The sequence below is a fragment of the Taudactylus pleione genome, unplaced genomic scaffold (assembly GCF_031769625.1).
Source record: "Taudactylus pleione unplaced genomic scaffold, aTauple2 ptg000154l, whole genome shotgun sequence".
Lineage (NCBI taxonomy): Eukaryota > Metazoa > Chordata > Amphibia > Anura > Myobatrachidae > Taudactylus > Taudactylus pleione.
Genome location: NW_028284556.1, coordinates 9,980,536 through 9,999,912, shown reverse-complemented (window position 1 = coordinate 9,999,912; position 19,377 = coordinate 9,980,536). Strand labels below are relative to the sequence as shown.

General features: G+C 44.6%; 1 protein-coding gene across 3 annotated transcripts in view; it reads left to right on the top strand.

Moving 5' to 3' along the window:
• The window catches only part of IGF2R (insulin like growth factor 2 receptor), a 234,364-nt gene that overhangs the window by 190,968 nt on the left and 24,019 nt on the right, over window positions 1–19,377 (top strand). For all 3 annotated transcript variants that reach the window (XM_088474371.1, XM_088474372.1, XM_088474370.1), the window contains 6 exons: window positions 6,171–6,297; window positions 7,367–7,489; window positions 8,569–8,831; window positions 8,940–9,149; window positions 12,278–12,427; window positions 17,293–17,454. In XM_088474371.1, the coding sequence (XP_088330497.1) occupies window positions 6,171–6,297; window positions 7,367–7,489; window positions 8,569–8,831; window positions 8,940–9,149; window positions 12,278–12,427; window positions 17,293–17,454 (1,035 nt within the window). The remainder of the gene's footprint in view (window positions 1–6,170; window positions 6,298–7,366; window positions 7,490–8,568; window positions 8,832–8,939; window positions 9,150–12,277; window positions 12,428–17,292; window positions 17,455–19,377) is intronic.

Here is a 19,377-nt window from a genome sequence, read left to right as displayed (position 1 = left end):
GCACGGTCACGCCCCCCTGCCCCGCCCCCAAAATCGTCTCACAATTTACCAAGTGATATTCTTGTTTTCTACTTCAGGGTCCATAGGGTATCCACAGGATACCTTGGGGTATAGGCGGATGACGTCAGACAATCGGGCACCACAGAGTTAAAGTTTTCAGCCTCCCAGGATGCACTGGGGTCCCCTTCCTATACCTCGCCCCCGAGCCAAGGCAAATCAGTTTCATAGGTGCCCAGCTCTGAGTCGGATCACCATTTAGGGGGGCTGTAATGGCCCCTGAAGTTCTTCTTCAAGGCAGCTGTGGCTGCACAAGATGAGCTGCATAGACAGTCAGTACTGACGTTCTATGCTGTCACTCCTCCACCCCGCCGGACCAGAACGCCGTTACTGATCCAGGGATGCTGGTGGGTGTCTGGGGTCACAGCTAGCGGTGACCCCGGATTACCCGGACAGTGGCCGGATTCAAGGGGGCAGGTAAGCGGCTGGGTCCCGCGGAGGGTACCCGCCGATACATAGTCCTTAGTCCCCAGGCAGGGGCTCCCTGGGGACTGGCTGCACGTGGAGCCAGGTATTAACCTGCGCTTCCACTAGACCACCTGGGACAGCGGGCTGAGCAGAGCGGATTAAGCTCCAGCGTCCCAGGGGTTAATTGCATTCCAGGGGAGTGCACCTTCCCTGTCTCACAGCCGGCGCCTCCCCCGCTGCACAGTGCCTCTCCATAGCGGTCTGGCGGGCTGTGTCAGTGCTCCTCCCCCGGGCCCCCCTCCTCTCTGCCCCTCGGCGGCCGTTTTCTAGCAAGTGTGCAAACGCTGTTGGATGCTGAATAAGGTGGAATCGCGATCCGGGTCCCCCCGCATACCTCTCTTTCGATTAAGGTCAGTCTATACAGCACTGTTTTCTACCCGGCTCTGTGTCTGTGTAGTTGATCATAGTGCTGGTAGTGCAGGGATTTATTTCGGCATTGTATGTGACTTACTGCTAGTGCTGCTGCCTGTACTTTCACTTCTGACTGTCAGCCATTTTACTGTCCCTGTTCTTCCTCTGCTAAAGCCCTTGTGGTGCGGTGTTGCAGGGTGTTCATTGCCTCACTGTAAGAACATTTATCTGTGAGGGGAGTCACATACACTCCGTTACACTCATCATGTCTGTGAGTGAACGTGATTTCTCTCTTCAGCTATAGTGTGCCACATGTAATGTACCATTAGCGGAGGGTGATGGAAACACTGAGGGTTTATGTAGGGCATGTTATCTTATATCACGCCCAATTTCTGTCACTGTGCCTGTGCAGGAACCGCCCTGGGGTTGTTTTGCTAAGGAACTTACAACCCTTGTGGGCCAGCTAGCGATGCCGTCTGCGTTCCCCCAGATGGGGTTGTCACAGCAGTCTGTAGTGTCGTCACCCATGCAGGGGTTCCCCAGGCAGTTGATGGTACCCCAGTGTCTCCCGCTTTCACCCCCCAGGTCTCGCAGGAGCCTGCGTGGGTGAATTCATTGTCCAATACGGTGCAACACCTGTCGGACGTTTTACAAGGGGAGTCATCATTGCGGCCTCCTAAGCGGCCTTTAGTGTCTCAGACGGCTCAGTATGATGAGGATGATATGTCGTCTGATGACTGAAATTTTTGACTTTTCAGACCAGGAGGCCCTCCGTACTAAGGAGGCAGAGTCTGTCTAAAGTCTATATACCTGGCCTTATACGGGCAGTCCGTGCGTCCTTGGTTATTGAGGAATGACGATCCCCCCGTGGCCAAATCCAAATACGCCTTCTTTTAAGGATATTAAAGGTGATGCCACTGTATTTCCTCTATCTGGTCAGTTAGTGGATCATTTAGAGGAGGCGTGGAAAAATCCGGGCAAGCGGTACCAGCGTCAAAAACTTTTGGCCTTTGCATACCCCTTTGCGGATAATTATTTTTCCAAGAGGGAAACTCCTCCGCAAGTGGTTTCTCATGTAACACGCCTAGTAAGGAGTGCTACATTGCCCATGCCCTCCATGTTCTACTTGAAGGATTCTACGGATCGCAAGGTTGAAATATGCCTGAAATCCATTTATACCCTTGCTGGGGGTGCATCCAGACCGGCTATGGCCGTGTGCTGGGTGGTCAGAGCCATAGCCACCCAGCAGGTGGAGTTAGTGGGTTATCTCAGAGACTCAGCCACATACATTAATGAGGCAGCCTTAGATATAGGTCTCATCACTTCTAGAATTTCCTCGGCAGCAGTGGCGTCTCGCCGCACCCTATGGTTGCACTCTTGGAAAGCGGACGCGGATTCTAAAAAAGGGTTTTGAATGCTTGCCTTTTAATGGACAGGTCCTGTTTGGCCCTGATCTGGACAAAATTGTGGCCACTCTGGCAACAGCTAAGTCTGCATGTCTGCCATCGGCTACAGTTCCATCAAGGTCGGGTTCTTCATCCTTTCGGCCCTATAGAGCCCAGGGTAAGTCCAAAGTACAGTCCTTTCCGAAACAGGGGCCAAGAAATCTGCCAAGCCTAAGAAGCAGGCTTGGAGTACAAGACGTCCTACTCCCAAGTCGGACAATAAGCCTTCCGCCTGACGGGACGGGCCTCTCTTTGGGGGACCCCAAAAATGGGAGGCTGGCTTCTTCAGTTCGCCCAGTGCTGGTGTCTAACAACCATGTACACTTGGGTAAGAGAAGTGGTCTCTTGGGAGTACGCCCTCACCTTCCGGCGCAGGCCTCCCAGACGGTTTTTCACCACGGGCCTTCAGTCAGATCAAGACAAGGACCTGGAATTCCTACAAGGTGTTACACTCTCTGCTCCAGGCTGGAGTTATAGTGCCCGTTCCGTTGTCCCAGAGGGGATCGGGGCATTACTCCAATCTTTTTCTGGTACAGAAACCCAATGGGCCTTACCGGCCCATCCTCAACCTCAAATCCCTCAACAAATTCTTGAGGGTTCCTCAGTTCCGGATGGAGACCCTACGTTCCATCACTTTAGTGATGGAGCCTGGGGATTTTATGGTGTCGCTAGATATTCAGGACTCTTACATGCATATCCCCATTGTTTCAGCACACCAACATTTCCTGAGGTTTGCAGTGGTCGACCAACATTTCCAGTTTCAGGCACTGCCCTTTGGTCTGGCCACGGCGCCTCGAGTGTTTACCAAAGTCATGGCAGTTATGGCAGCCCACTTGCGGATGCAGGGGGTCCGCTTGTTGCCCTATCTGGACGACCTCCTGTTATTGGCAGGGTTTCCAGAGATACTTCAGTGCCATCTGCAACTGACAGTCTCTGTGTTGCAGACTCACGGCTTGCTGATAAACTGGCCTCCCTGGCTCCCTCACAGAGGATGCTCAATCTCGGAGCCCTGTTGGACTCTCAACAACAGAGGATCTTTGTGATGGAAGAAAAGATCTCTGCATTACAGGCAAAAGTACGCAGTTGCCTGCAGAGTTGCCGGGTGTCTAATCACTCGGCGATGAGGTTACTGGGATCCATGGTGTCGATGTTCGACATGGTGGAGTACGCCTACTTTCACTCCAGACCTCTGCAGAAGTTGATCCTCTCCAGATGGAATGGGTTGCCCCATCGGATAAAGACACAGACAATGGCGTTTTCCCCGGATGTACGTCTGTCTCTTGCCTAGTGGCTGCACACTGCTCACCTGAACAGGGGGCGCCCCTTTTGAATTGCGGACTGGGTCTTTCTGACAACAGACACCAGTCTCCGAGGCTGGGCAGCGGTGACGGGTCCGCACTTCTTCCAGGGAATGTGGATGCCAGCAGAATCTGCGCTTCAGAAAAACACCTTGGAACTTCGGGCAGTGGCCCTGATTCAGAGCCGGACGCTCTGACCAGAGCGCTCGCTCTGAATCAGGGCCGTCCTATTTAAATTTGGAGCGGCCTTTTGGACGCTCGCATAGCTGTGGGTTACCACCCACAGCTTATGCGAGCGTCCATGATGATGGTCGCGATGGTCAAGACCATAGCGACCATCGGGCTTGCGATGAGACCCTGCGGTAGGGTCTCGCTGCCGCAAGCCCTGGAGTGGAGGAGTCCCGCATTCTAGCTTGGGCGGAAGGCAATCTCCCTGCCATATCGGCAGTGTTCATACCAGGAGTCCTCAACTGGGAGGCAGACTTTCTCAGCCGTCAAGACGTGCATCCAGGAGAATGGTCTCTTCACCAGGAGGTGTTTCAGCTACTGGTGAACAAGTGGGGCCTTCCAGAGATAGACCTCATGACACAACAACAAGCTACCTGGTCAAGAACAAGAGACGTAGAGGCACTTCTGGTAGACGTGCTGTCGGTCAGGTGGACCTCAGTTTGCGTACCTCTTTCCTCCATTCCCCCTTCTTCCTCGAGTGATTTGCAAATTCAAGCAAGAAGGCAGCACGCTCTTGCTGATAGCTCCAGCGTGGCTCAGACGGTACTGGTACTCAGATCTTCGGAGTCTCTCCATAGACACTTCGATGCTGTTATCTCTACGTCCGAACCTGTTGTCTCAAGGTGCTTGTCATTACCGAGACCTGGCTCGTCTGTCTTTGACGGCGTGGCTGTTGAGACTGCCCTCTTAAGGTCCAGGGGTTTTTCCAGCTCTGTAGTTAACACCATGCACAGAGCTCGGAAGCCTGCATCTGCAAGATTTACCATCGAGTATGGCGTACTTTCTTTGAATGGTGTCACCCTAGAGGCTATGCTCCTTAGGTGTTGCGGATATCCAGGGTGTTGGCTTTCATACAGGCGGGCTTAGATCACGGTCTTCGCCTTGCTTATCTGAAGGTGCAGGTTTCTGCCCTGTCAGTGTGGTTTCAACGTAGGATTGCTACTCTTCCTGATGTCCGCACCTTTCTGCAAGGTGTACTTCATATTCAGCGTAGCTTTGTTCCACCAGTGGCTCCTTGGGATCTGGATGTGGTCCTGAGGGCTCTCCAAGGACCGCCATTTGAACCACTGGGCTCAGTGGATTTGAAATGGCTTACAGCTAAGACTGTATTTCTTCTGGCCATTGCTTCGGCCAGAAGAGTTTCAGAATTGAGGGCTCTCCTTTTCTAATTTTTCATAGGGACATGGCGGTGCTTCGCACTCGCCCTAGTTTCCTCCCGAAGGTGGTATCTAGTTTCCACATTAACGAGGAAATCATAGTGCTGGCCTTTAATTATCCAGACCTCTCGGTTTTATGAGGCCACCTTGGATGTGATGTGGGCTCTCAGGATTTATGTTGACCGTACCAATTCTTTTAGGAAGTCGGACTCCTTGTTTGTCCTCTATGGCTTCCGGAAGAAGGGTTGGCCTGCCACTAAGCAAACTTTGGCAGGATGGATTCGCATAGCAATTTCTGAGGCTTTTATTCATGAAGGCCTTCCTGTTCCATCCTCTGTTAGGGCTCATTCCAATAGGTCTGTGGGTCCTTCGTGGGCAGCTCGATGTGGTGCCTCTGCTGTTCAGCTTTGCAAGGCAGCCACGTGGTCTTCTGTCCATACCTTTGTGAGGTATTATGCATTCGATACCTTCGCCTCTCAGGATGCTTCCTTCGGGCGGCGGATTCTCCTTCCAGCACAGGAGCATCCCCACCCTTAAAGGATACTGCTTTGGGACATCCCCAAGGTATCCTGTGGATACCCTATGGACCCTGAAGTAGAAAATATGAGATATGGTAAGAACTTACCTTTGTTATTTCTATTTCTACGAAGTCCATAGGTTTCCATCTCCTTCTGGTGAGAATGTGATTCTTGTGTGTTCCAGACTTTCTTCTCTCTCTTTCTGCTCCTCCTCCAGCCTATAGCTTGTTATGTAACTGGTTTGCCTTGGCTCAGGGGCAGGGTATAGGAAGGGGACCCCAGTGCATCCTGGGAGGCTGAAAACTTTAACTCTGTGGTGCCTGATGTCTGAAGTCATCTGCCTATACCCCAAGGTATCCTGTGGAACCCTATGGACTTCGTAGAAATAGAGAAAACAAGGGTAAGTTCTTACCATATTATCACTAGTTACTAATCTTAAATGGTTCTCCAACCAATCAGCTCCTAACTGTCATGTGTTAGGAAATTACAGGAGCTGTTTGGTTGGAGCACCATTTAAGATTAGAATCACTCATTGATAAATGAGGCCCATAGTTTGTCTAGAGTTGCTAAAACGGAGGGACATCAGCACTTACCTAACAGTAACTACTCTCTTATAAATGATTACATTTACCTATCTTTTATTTGTAGGACTCCATACCTCAATTAATCACCGCATTGGAGGACTGTGACTTCAATTTGTTGTGGAGCACGGCTGCTGCATGCCCATTGACGATAAACACACACGATAATTGTCAGGTCACAAACCCTGCCACAGGTAATGATGCTTATACTATTCATAGGAAACCTCAATTGTATTTGAATAAAAAAATCCCTTTGTAATAAAGTAGTGTTTTAAATGCTGTATGTGTAATTGAAGTATCGTACAGTGCACAGATGTTATACTTCACTTAAATATTTCAATTCCAGTGACCTGATCAAATCTAACTTTTTCTTAAGGAAGAGAAGCACGAGAATTGCCCACACAGCAATACTGTATATCAGGGGTGGCCAGACTTTTGGACTCTGTATATGTGCAACACACAGTTGTGTATTTATTTCAATTATATGTACATATGTTCTGTTTTAGAGCCTGACTTGAGATAGTTGTGGTCCTATGCTCAGATGGATTATATCTTCTGATATATATTGCTGATTTATTGAATTATGGTTGATGATTATCACTTGCCATAATTGTATCTTTGCTGGTTGTTGTGTGGCGCTACTTTCATCAGACACATTATTGTCATCACATTTGTGGTTAATCTAATATCACAGAGGGATTACTCGATTAACTTTATGTTGCCAAACAATGTTTTTGATTCCATATAGGGTATTTTATCCCTATATGGGTTGGCTCCCTTAACTATAAGGTTAAATATGTGTTTTATGTATGTCCGTCTGTTTAGTCTATCTTTTTAATAATACAATATTAAAAGTTATATATTAACATTTTTCATTTACAAACGAGTGCCCCCAACAAGAAGTCTTCTTTCTCTCTATTAGTTTATTATTATCCAATGTTACCACTCAGACTCCTGGGTCAAAGTCTGGCCAGCGTACACCAACGGGAGGTCCTATCAGGGCCCTAACCCCCATAAAACCTGTCCAGGATCCAACTGGACCACCTCGCGTTGGTTTCATCCTAATCGGTGCAGGAGTGACCGAATGCATAACCAGACAGACAGAAAGACAAACAAACAGACTAATACATGTTTTTTTTTAAGTTTGATTTTTTTTTTTTTTTTTTTAAAGATAATATGCTTAATCACCTTGTGATTGTAATAGTTCTCATTAGATGTACTTTGACTATAATAGAGTTCAAATTTACTAACTATCCCCTTCAGGTTATCTCTTTGATCTGTCATCATTATCAAGCAAGGATGATTATATTATTAAGGATGGAGAAAGGTCAATTCAGTTGAATATATGCGGTGATCTTAAGAATAAATTATGTGACTCTGGAGTTGGTAAGTGGAAAATAACCTGTGTAGAAAGTTGTGTCTGTGATATAAGTACAGATGTATTGATGGTTGCAGAACATGTAACTAAATTAAACCAGATCAGAGATTTTCAACTTGAGGCACACTGAAATGCTGACATTATCGTGGCACACCATACGTTTTGTTTTTTGTTAAAGAGTGATATCTTTACATTGTCCTCAGTTCACCTTATACCACTTTGTGCTACCCATAGATCACATTATGCCACATCGTAGTGCCCCCTTAGTCTACATTATGTCAGCCAGTGCACCCAGTCCAGTGCCACACTCACATGCTCCGCTTTCCTGTCAGGCTCAGATATTTTTTATTGGACTCCTGCTGCAGCTGCCTCACACCACCCATACTGTGTGAGTGGTGTGTGCGCCTGCGCGGCCTGTCTCTTTTCTGTGCCGTGGCCATGCCAGTGTGCATCCGTAGCCATGCCAGTGTGCGTCCGTAGCCATGCCAGTGTGTGTCCGGGCTGGCTGTGTTGCGACACACCGGTTGAAAATCACTGCGCTAGTTGATCATTCTCACAATTGGGTCTGATTTGATCAGACAGAGCAGAAAGTCTGTTCTTGCAATTATCCTCATGAGGTCAACAGACTGCTTACAAGGGCGGACACTCTTGGCTTAGGTGTTTCTGCCTGGTCACAGGATGACCAGATCTATCTAATAAAGCCATCCGTTTTATGTGATCAATTGCATTAAATGATCTATTTGAGTAGCTGTCAATTAATCTGAGGCTTTCAGAGCTTTGATTGGCTGCATTTTATAGCCCCATTGTCACAAAGTTGCTAACAGTAAAACTGCCGATGATGAATGTGTCAGATCATTCTTACTATAGGACATCTAATTGGTGCTGCTTGCAGAGCTTAACATTCAGTTGCCATTATCTGGATTCTCCTCCCCATCTTTCCCTTGTATTCTCTCCATGATATCATGGCAGAATAGCTTTCAGATAAAAGCATGAAATAGGAGTTTATATCAGGACCCCTTCAGATAAGTTACAGCTGCTAAAGCTATCTTGCTGGATTGCTAACTGTTCTTAAATGTCTGCTGGACAGGTGTGTGTATATCGGAAGGTGGGAAGCACTTTAGTGCAGGAAAGTCTCAGAGTCGTATCACATATTCGGACCAGGTGCTGAGACTAGTCTATGAGGATGGTGAGCACTGCAGCAGTAACCTTTTACTGAAACACCGTAGTGTCTTTACCTTTGTGTGTGGAGCAGTCAATACTGCCGGCAGTCAGCCGTCACTGGTCTCATTCATTCAAGACACGTGTACATGGCAGTTCTCCTGGCACACACCCCTGGTCTGTGAACAAGAGGTGTGTATAAAAACAATGTGATGGTCTGTTTTTTTGTATTAATATAAAGATGTGTTTAAATGATAGTCCATTGTCCAATAATTATTTGTTTGTTTATTCCTGCAACAGATGAAATGCTCAGTGGAAAACGGCACTTCCATTATTGATCTGAGTCCTCTGATGATGCGCTTTGGTAACTATGAAGTTGTGCAAGGGACTCAGGAGGATGTTTCTTCAGAGTTTTACATCAACGTCTGCAAGCCTTTAAATAATGATGTCGATGTAAAATGTCCACCAGGGGCAGCAGCGTGCTTGGTGACTGCTAGTGGACAATACATCGTAAGTGCACAAGCATTAAAAATGTATTGTTGATGATTTCTTATGTCACAAGAGAAATGGTAATAGCAATGGCCTTGTATACCAATTTCTTGTAAAATGTGAGTCATCACTATATTGTCCTTTTGAAACTGTATTTTTTGGTAACACGCTTTTTGTTCTGCAATAATCTTTAAATTGCACAGAAGAGACACGCGTTTGTTAAAGGGTGACTTTACTATGTTATCTGGAGGTCCAATTCTAATGTACTTTCCCCAGCCATTATTCAGTAGAGATGATATCTCTGGGAAGTTGCACAAACACTATGGCAGCATGGCCGCATATATAGCTGGTGTTTCCCAGGCTCCAGACGATTATGGAGACCCAAGGGATCTATTTACTAACCTGGGATTGAGATAAAGTACCAGCCAGTCAGCTCCTAACTGCCATGTCACAGGCTGTGTTTGAAAAATGACAGGAACGGATTGGCTGGTACTTTATCTCTCTCCACTTAATCTCCATCCAAGGCTTAGTAAATAGACCTCATGCCCCTCTTTGTCATAAGTCCTAAGAAAGACGCGAATATACTGTAGAAATTGGGCCTGGGGAACATCCCCTCTTCCTCTTTATTCTTTCTTTCCACATTCATTACAAAGAAAGATATCATTATTTGAGTGGGAGAAAGTCTAAACCATACTTGCTGCCGGTATGCAGTCAGCTTCTCGATGGTCAGGATGCCGCCGGTCACAATAACGACAGCGGCATCCCGTCCGTCAGAATCCTGACACATTCCAGCTGTAAGTATTAGAGTTAGGGGCAGAGTGAGGGTTAGGCAATGCGGGACGGGAGGGTTAGGCAATGCGGGACGGGAGGGTTAGGGTTAGGCTATGAGGGGGTAGGTTATGTTAGGCTACTGGAGAGGTGGGTTAGGGGGACGGTTAGGGAAAAGGTTGGAATACTTACCTAAATCTGTCAGGATTTTGACCGTCGGGATGGTGCTGTCGGCATTCTGACCGTCTGGACCCCGTTCCCAACCTTTGCTGTCATATATTTTCACTATGTGAATCGGGACTATCGGCTCCTTTTGGATCGTTATTGTCACCTCTGCCTCTCATACCCTGTTGTGGTTTTACTTGTAAGTTATATGTTTCTCCCTCTCTGTCACTCAGTGATATTTGTTATATAATACAATAGCTAATACCAAATATGAGGTTTATAGTGTACATTTAGACTAAGGTGTGAATGCTTACTTATTATGACATTGTGACCTCATACAAATAAGTACCTTCTTTATACTATAGGTATTTATCTCTCTCTGTGACATCTGCCTACAGGTTATAAATAATGATGATAGAACCTAGATGTTTGAAAATACATATAATTAGATGGGTAGGGTTATGGACAAAACCAAGGAAATCACAACCTTTAAAATACATCAGAGAAAGCCCTTTAAACACCAGAGACATCCTTGTTACAATAGAAAAAGAGAGATTCATTCTATGTAATTAAGTGTTCCTTGAACAACGTGTGTTGTAGTTACTCTTCTAATGATTGGTTACCTATCTCAAATCATATTCTCCTATTTTCCAATATTATTGTTAGGAATTATGTTGCAAATGGAGTCAAATATCTGAAATACATACAAAAATTGTCAATCAGGCAGAGGCATAGCAGTGGCTGTGTGCGATCACGCAGGACCTGTTTTGCACATTCGCAGAACGGGTTCTGCGCATGTGCAGATTTGCGATGATCGGAAATCTGCGTTCAGCATTGCACTTCTACGCAATGCTGAATCGGCCCCATAGATCAAGATTGCCTATGGGTGGCAGAGTGTTAAGTGTCAAAAACCAGGATTACTCATGGATAGCAGAATGTCAGGAACTTGGTTTTGCACTTAGCATGGTTTCATAGATTTACGATTGAACATGAGTAGCAAGTGCTAGGCACTCAGGATTGCAGATGGCATCGTATTTCTGCTGCTACTGTCAAGCATGGCCACTACTAACGTGCCTAAATATATTCATACACGTGTAGGTTGGGAAGCAACTAAGGAACCTCATTACTCATTTATATACAGACCATTGCATTAGGGGAGTTTCATTCTGTACATGGACACCAATGATTTTAGCTCAGATCATTTAATTAAGGGCCATATTCAATTTTGAAGTGAGAAGTCGGACTTTGCGCCATCATCGCCGTTTTTTGCAGGGAAAAAGTTTCGGGTGCATGCCCGCTTATCCCTGTATTCAATTAGGATGTGGTGAAAAGGTAAGTATCGTAAAGCCCTGTCAGTTTTTGGGGAAATCATGCTGTCACCCCCCCAAAAGGTGGTATGACATGGAGATCACTATGAGTACCCCCGATTTGGCCTGCTGAAGGTAATTGGGGATTTTAAATAGCCGTGGCAGGTGCATAAGTATGCCTGTGAAGAATAGCATTTATCTTTTTTTTTGCAAAAATAAATAGTCCCATCAAATTTCGGGCACATGAAAATGGGTGCAAGCATATTTTTAAGTCCCCTAAAGTGATTTTTAAAAATTCTTCAAAAATCCACCTGCTGCAACCACCCGCGTTCTAGAAAACACCTGCTGCATACATGGGGGTCCCTGAGGCTATTTCGCTAGTTTATACGTTTGTTCCCCAACATTTTTTTTTCGCCCCCAAAAGGAAACTACCTTTTTTGGGCTGTCCTAAGGAATAAATAATTTGACATATAATACACATGACGAGAGAGGGCCCTGCACGGAATAAACCTACATACTAAAAGGGCATTGGGTAACGTAATTGATAAAAAAAATTCATATATTAAGTTTAAAATAGTTTGGTTCCTCTGGGAATATGCCACACAAAAACAAAATATCTGCTACAATTTCATCACCTTCCTCTTTCCAATAACTTATCTTATTTATAAAATAACATCACCCAGATTTACTGTCAGTAACATTTTATCTTAGCATAAGTGTATACCTTATGCATTGTTGTAATTTCTTTCTTTGAGGATGTTAATGAAAACTATTTTAAAGTTATTACATTGTAAGCTGGTTTGTGCATTAAAATGTGCCCGTATCACAGAGTGGTAATGTAAATGTGAATTATTATGTGCTTTCTCCACCTTTGGCGGTTTATAATGATGTACTTTCTGGTTTTTGAAGGACATTGGCCACTCAACTAGTGCCCCACAGATTGATCAAGCAGGGCAAACAATTTCTATCAAAATGGACAGCCCAACACCATGTGATTCAGATAACCAATCAAATTATTCCACCCTGATTATCTTTCATTGTAATATGGGGACAGATCTGGTAAGTACATTGCATCTTCAGTCATGATCAACTCAAACTTGTTCTGATATTTAATGAAGCGAGTTTGGTCACTACATATACAGCACCACTAACTTTCTTCTGTTGTAATTATTGATGCGTGCGAGCAGTAATGTGCAGCTGCATGATTCTCAGAACCCCTGAAATTACTATGGGGATCATGCAGAGTTAGACGCAAATGTATTTTGCTGCCTTTTTTCACACCGATTATGGCTTTCTGCACTGTGCATGTGACATAAATTGCCATACACATGCAGGACTTGCCGTATTTGGCAGTTATGATCATTGAATGAAGGGGATAAAGACAGGGTTGGGATGTATTGAGGGGTCTGTGCAGCTCTCTTTATATGAATGAAAGGTGCAAGTAATCACAAATGTAAAATGCGTCCCGAAAACACATTTTGCTACCTCTGCTGACTAGGGGCCTGATTCAGACCCACTCGCGAGCGGCTGTCCGCCCGCAAGTGGGTCGATGTTATGGACTGAGCATGCGCACGACGGAGGGAGCTCCGTCGTGCGCATGCGCCAGACGCGACGAGCGAAGGAAAGTCCTTCGCTCGTTGTGTCCGATCAAAGGGGGCGTGCTGTCAATGTTGATTGACAGCACGCCCCCTTTGGTGGGCGTGCTGGGGGCGTGCCTCCCTGACGGGGGCGTTCCCACGGGAACGCCTCCCGTCAGAAGCCGGCCCACTGACCTCACTAGTGATGTCAGTGGGAGTGATTTTGCCTCTGATAGAGCCAAAATCACTCCGGAGCTTGCGGTTGAAAACCTCAACCGCAGGCTCCGGCTCGCAATTTCGATGGTCGCGATGGTCTCGACCATCGCGGCCATCACAATGCACGCTCGTATAGCCTGTGGGTGGTGACCCACAGCTATACGAGCGTCCAGGAGGACGCTCCATGAAAATGGAGCCCGGCCCTCATTCAGAGCGTGCGCTCTGCTCAGAGCGTACGGCTCTGAATGAGGGCCTAGGTCTCTTCTTGCGTTTGCCACCTGCTCTATATAGGTAGCAACATGCTTTTTTATTATGCATTTTATGTTGGTGACTACATGCAATTTGTTCCTAACTGTGAATAATCCCCTATGTGTTATTGGTTTGGAGACACAAGTTTTCCTGAAAAGGCATGAAAAGTGTATCTGTGTGCTTACTGACCTGATAATAGAAGCCTATATTTTTCTGGTTATGTGCGTCTAATTGGTAAATGAGGCAATGCTTGTATTGGCTCAGCATGTGATGCCTCTGATATACTTATGGCATCTGACACTATGCAAGTAGAGAGAGCTCAGGAAATGGTGCCACGGGGTCCAGCAAAGAAATAACTGTGGTTAGCACAAGAATATAACCGAAGATCACAGAAAAATGCAGCTGAAGTATTAGATAATTGTATATCTCAAAGCTACTAATCAGATTAGCAGCAATTTGACTGTGGATATATTTAAATACTTGTAGTGATGGGATGTAGTCATAATGTCAGCATAACAATGTCAGCAGTTATGATGTCGACATTGTTAAAATGTAAAAAAAAAATATGTTGACTTGTTCACAATGTCGACATTCTGCTGAACCGGCAAGGGAGAGTTAGTGTTAGGCTGGTAGGGTTAGGCAGTAGGGGGGGACTGATAGGGTTAGGTTTTTGGGTTAGTCAGACTTGCCACTGGAAGCACTGCAGGATCTGCCAGACGTCATCAGGACGTCCCCGCCAGACCCAGAAGACCCCACTGGAGCCTGTGAACCATGTCATGGTGACCACTCGACCACAACTGATGTTTTGTTGACTTTCTAAACATGTCAACATTTCATCAGTGTCAACGTGATTTGATACAAATGTCGAAATGATCAATCTCAAGAAAATATATACCATACCTGTAGCGACCAATTGCTATCAATATGTGTGCAAATAAAATAAGCTTGTTAGCTTGCGCGGTTATCAACACAGGAGTATGATAACTTGTAGACACCACAGGCACTGCGAACACAACCGCACTAAAAACTACCCAAAGGAGAAGATGAAGAAATGACGCGGACCTGTTGTCTCTAGGACCCATATATTGTCAACTAGGCATTGAACAGTTTTTGGAATAGAAGTATTTAAAAACCTGTGAAAAAAAAATGCTTGCATCTTACACAACCTACATATAAAACATTAAATATAAAACCATACATTGCACTGAATATATCTACTATATAGGAGTGAAAATTTGTCCTTCTATACAAATCCACAGTTTACAAGCCAAGATCGTGAAATTTAAATACGAGCATGTTTTAAATATGGCGGAGGCAACTTAAAAAATTTGAAATCGAAATTAATTACTGTTAATTTTTAATTGACTAAAAACCACAATTTTTGCATACCATTCGCCCTCTACAGGTTAGGCCCGGAATTAGAATAGGATTTAGCTTATCTACTATTTTTTCTTTTCTACCCTCTCTACTACATAAAAGCGAATTTGTCCTTCTGCCTTTCTATACAAATCCACAGTTTACAAGCGAAGATCGTGAAATTTTACATACGAGCGTATTAAAACACGGCTGAGGCAACAAAAAAATTTTTAAATCGAAATTAATTACTGTTAATTTTTTATTAAAAAACACTATTTTTGCTGTACACTCATTATGGGGCCTCACAGCATATGTGTAGGGCCTTGGAGCAAGCGTTTTGTGTGGTCATGTTTATTATTGAAGAGAGCTTTAGCAGGCTTCGCCATCATTCTCAGCTCTCTGACTATACCAAATTACGCAACAACATTGACTTCTTTCTTCAAACTGTGTCAAAATGATTTTGCAAGGACCCTGCTGTACTGTGAGCTGCCAAAATACTACACATGGAATGCTTCTCGAAAAGTTTTTATGCGCAGAAAACGCGGTCGCTGTAGATGGTCATCCTGGTATCAGAGCAACAGAAACGCTTGGCCGTGTTTACACTGTACATCCAACAAATTTTGAATGCTTCTATCTCCGAAGTTTGCTTTACACCGTTACAGGTCCTACTTCCTTCGAAGACCTTAGGACTGTTGATGGGGAAGTTTGCCACACTTTTCGTGAGGTCTGCCTAAGGAGATGTTGGTTGGAGGATGATATGTAAACAAACATTCTTAAAATCCCGGGTAACGCCGGGTACTCCAGCTATTACATACTAAAATTGTTTATGTATGTACCATGTATGGTAAAGTGGTGAAAACATGAATAGTATGGATAGGCGTTTGAGCGTTGTTGCAGAAATGTAGGTAATATTGCTTGTTGGGGGGATTTCCATTGTATATCTTACTGTAGGTAGGGACTGGGCACAAGGAATGACCTGCAGGATGTCTTTGGTTATTTGGAGGGTGTTAATCCCGATACCCACTGATGCCCGATAATATCTGTTGGTTCGTGCCATTTTGAAAACTTTTATCAAGTGTTCAAAATAGTATTGGCTGGTTGCAGTTATCACAAAATCCATACTTATAACCTTACTATTCTGTACTCATGCAACCATAAATGTGTCATGCCCATCTAAGCTCCTTCTCTATCCCTCCACTTAAGTGTTCCTGCATTAATCATTCTCTGTTTGAAGGTGGTTAGTGTTCTCTGCACATCTATATGCAGTGGCATAAGTTCATCCCAGAAGCAAGTTATAATTTGGTGCCCCCCATTTGTCACAGCTGCTGACACTGTAATGTGGCGAATTTGCATGCATACAGTCTATATATAGACTAAGGCAGCAGCTGATGGTCTGAGCTCTCCACTAGTGTATGGTGGCTTCTCAGGTGCCAGGAAGGGGTGCCATGTATTGGGCGGCTGTCACGGTACACTCCCGGGTACATAGTTACAGCCCTAAGTGGGGTGAATATGTTGTGGACAATGGAGGAGGTGCCCCTTCAGAACTGCAGCCTGGCAGCAGACGCTTCAATTGTCTCCCATAGTTCTGCCCCTGCCTGTATGTGGTGGACCTGTAGCGAGGAAGCCCAGCCATTTCATCCAATTAATTGTAGTTGCTTCTATTCTTCAGGAATCACAAGTGGTTTCAGAAAATGAAACCACAATAAGTTCAAACAGTGACTCCACAGCTACCTCTTCTCAGGTTCTGTTTTAGTTAATGGAGAGGGAATCTGACTGGGCAGTGAGAGTGTTTGGTTTCACAATCACTAACCGTGCTATGCTATGCCATACCACAAGAGACTGCACGGGGCTGCCTGTTGGTTAGCGTTGATATTATTGTCTAAGAAATTTAATTATTTGTATTGTACTAAATTTGTGCATAAATGCTATTCTGACACAATGAAACACAGCTTATGAATGGAAACTTGATTCTGAGATTTACACTAATGCAATTGCATCAGCGAATTCTTACGGATCACATTAGCGAAAATATGCAAATGTCTTCTAAAGCCTCTCCGAGCATAGGGACACCTACAGCTGCCTTCTCATATCTCTCCGATGTGCATCACCGTAAATATCGATGCAGATCGAGCAGCCAGGCAGCTTCTAAGTGACGTCTGACCTGTCGCAAACACTGTACACTCTGAGAGCTCTCATGCTGCGAATGAAATCCCAATGGCTAATTTATGTACACCCATGAACCAGCGTTTAAAGAACCTAACACGCCCGCATTTAACTATCCACCCTCCGTTACCTCCGCCATACACTGAGTACCTGCCCCTCACTCTGCGAGTTAATCTTCTGTGCAAGTGTAATCGCAAAGCAATTGCTGCGCAGTGCAGCTTTCACGCATGCACAATGGCTAAATGTCACTCAATCTGCGTAAATATCAGCATTGCGTAAATCTCGGAATGAGGCCCATAGATTTGCTAGCTACAAGACTTTATTTGGAGCACAATAAAATATTTTCCTTTCTCTCATCTACAGGGAAAACCACAGTTTGACCAGCGTTCTGACTGCAGTTATCTATTTGAGTGGGACACCCCATTAGTGTGTCCAGATGATGAAAGTGTTTCAGGATGTTTATTGACAGACCAGCAGCTCCAATACACGTTCAACTTGTCCAGCCTCACCGGGGACACATACAAAGTAATTCAGCCTGGCCTTTATAGCTCCACTTTCCTTATATGCAGTGTCAGAATAGTATAGGTCATGTGTTTAATCCTGATTATTTTTTTGCCCCATGTGCTTTACTTGCGAGGATGGTTGGAAGGGCAATAATAGACATTACAAATCTGTGATGCTTTTCCTTGTCACTTGTGTTAATCCTAAAGTGGTTCATCTTGGTCGTGAAATAGCCACAAACGCAGTAGCCATTATATTAAAAACGTTCCTTCCATTTTTGTGTAATATAGCTTCTTGCAGTTCTTTTTCATCATTCATTGCAGTCTGTCAGCTGATGGTTCCGGCTAGGTGCTACCTGCACAAACTACTAGTCATTCTTTTGCAGTCAGAGATGGGTGGGGAAAAAAAGGGAAAATGTATCCAGGGTTAACTTTTAAAACATTTGCTTTATTGGTATACTTTACAAATATATCAAGAGATTCGATCTTTAATTTATTTAAACCGTGCATTAAGTAAGAAAAGGTGATGAATTAAAATGTTGTGTGCCTAGTATCCCCAGAGTATCAGTTATTCAGTGTTCTTAATGCTCTGTCCTTGTTAGTAGAAGTATATAAATGTATAGTGGACTATTGCATCATTTACAGTTTGTCATGCATCTAAAACACACTGGTGTGTAGTGGATATGTGCTTCGCTGTACGAAATGTTAATTCGTATGTGCCATGACTGCTGCACAAGGGTGAAGCTAGGCTTTCTGTCACCTGGGGCAAAGATTCCTCTTGGTGCCTCTCCTTCCTTTTTACCAGTAAATAGTAGTCACACTTTATCCATTTGACTGCCATATAATTTTGACAGCATGAGTGACCACCATATAATACAGATAGTATTAGTGACCGCCATATAATATAGAGAGCATTAGTGACCACCATATAATACAGAGAACATCACTGTGATCACCATATAATAAATAGAACAACACTGTGACCGCCATATAATACAGAAAGCATCAGTGACCACGTACAATATATAAAGCATAAGTGACTGCCATATAATATTGTGTTCATTTTAGCAACCTGCATCAGTCACAACCCATGCAGTTCCTCTTTCTTGCCTGGGGTGTCGCTCTGTACTGTGGTGCTTCTAGCGCATTCAGCTGGTGCAACAAACTGCTAATATACAGACCAGAGTGTGGTCGAAGCACCAGAGCAGAAAGCGACACCCCAGGCAGGAAAGAGGAACTACACAGGTTGTGACAGGTGCAGGGTGCCAGAATGAACACTATAATAGGAGTGTCATGCCATACAATACAGAAAGTATTTTTGATTGCCTTACAATATCATACCTCATCAATAATTAACCCCTCCTCAAATCTTTAGCGTCATAGAAACAATCCAATTTTATATAATTAACACCTTTTACAGTAATTACCTTCATAATATTCATATTTTTTTCTTTAATCTTGTTATTGAAACATGACATATCGATACAATTAATTAGCCCCAATATAAAAAAATAATTAATTTATGTACATTAAACTTTCTTCCCACAGTCGCATACAAAACCCTTAATCCTAATTAACCCCATTAAATTCTTGATCACTTATTCTTAGTATTACTTACCAGAAAGTATGAAAACTATTCTCAACCATATCCGTGCCCTCATACAATAACTTATCTATTGGAGATCTCTTCTATTGAATCTCTTCCTCTCTAGTTGCTGCCACTGTTTTCAGGAAGCAGGAAACATCAAGCAACTGCCTGTCAGGAAGGTCTTACCGAGACTGCTGGAGGAGGAGCCATGCAGGCTAATGCTGCACAGCCCCTGGGAGGGTACAACTGTGTGCTACCGCACCCTCCCTGCTCAGCGAGGCTCCAGATCCCCCGCTGGCGCCCCCTCCCTCTGTCACCCAGGGCACATGTCCCTGCTGCTACATAATTAAGATATCCGAT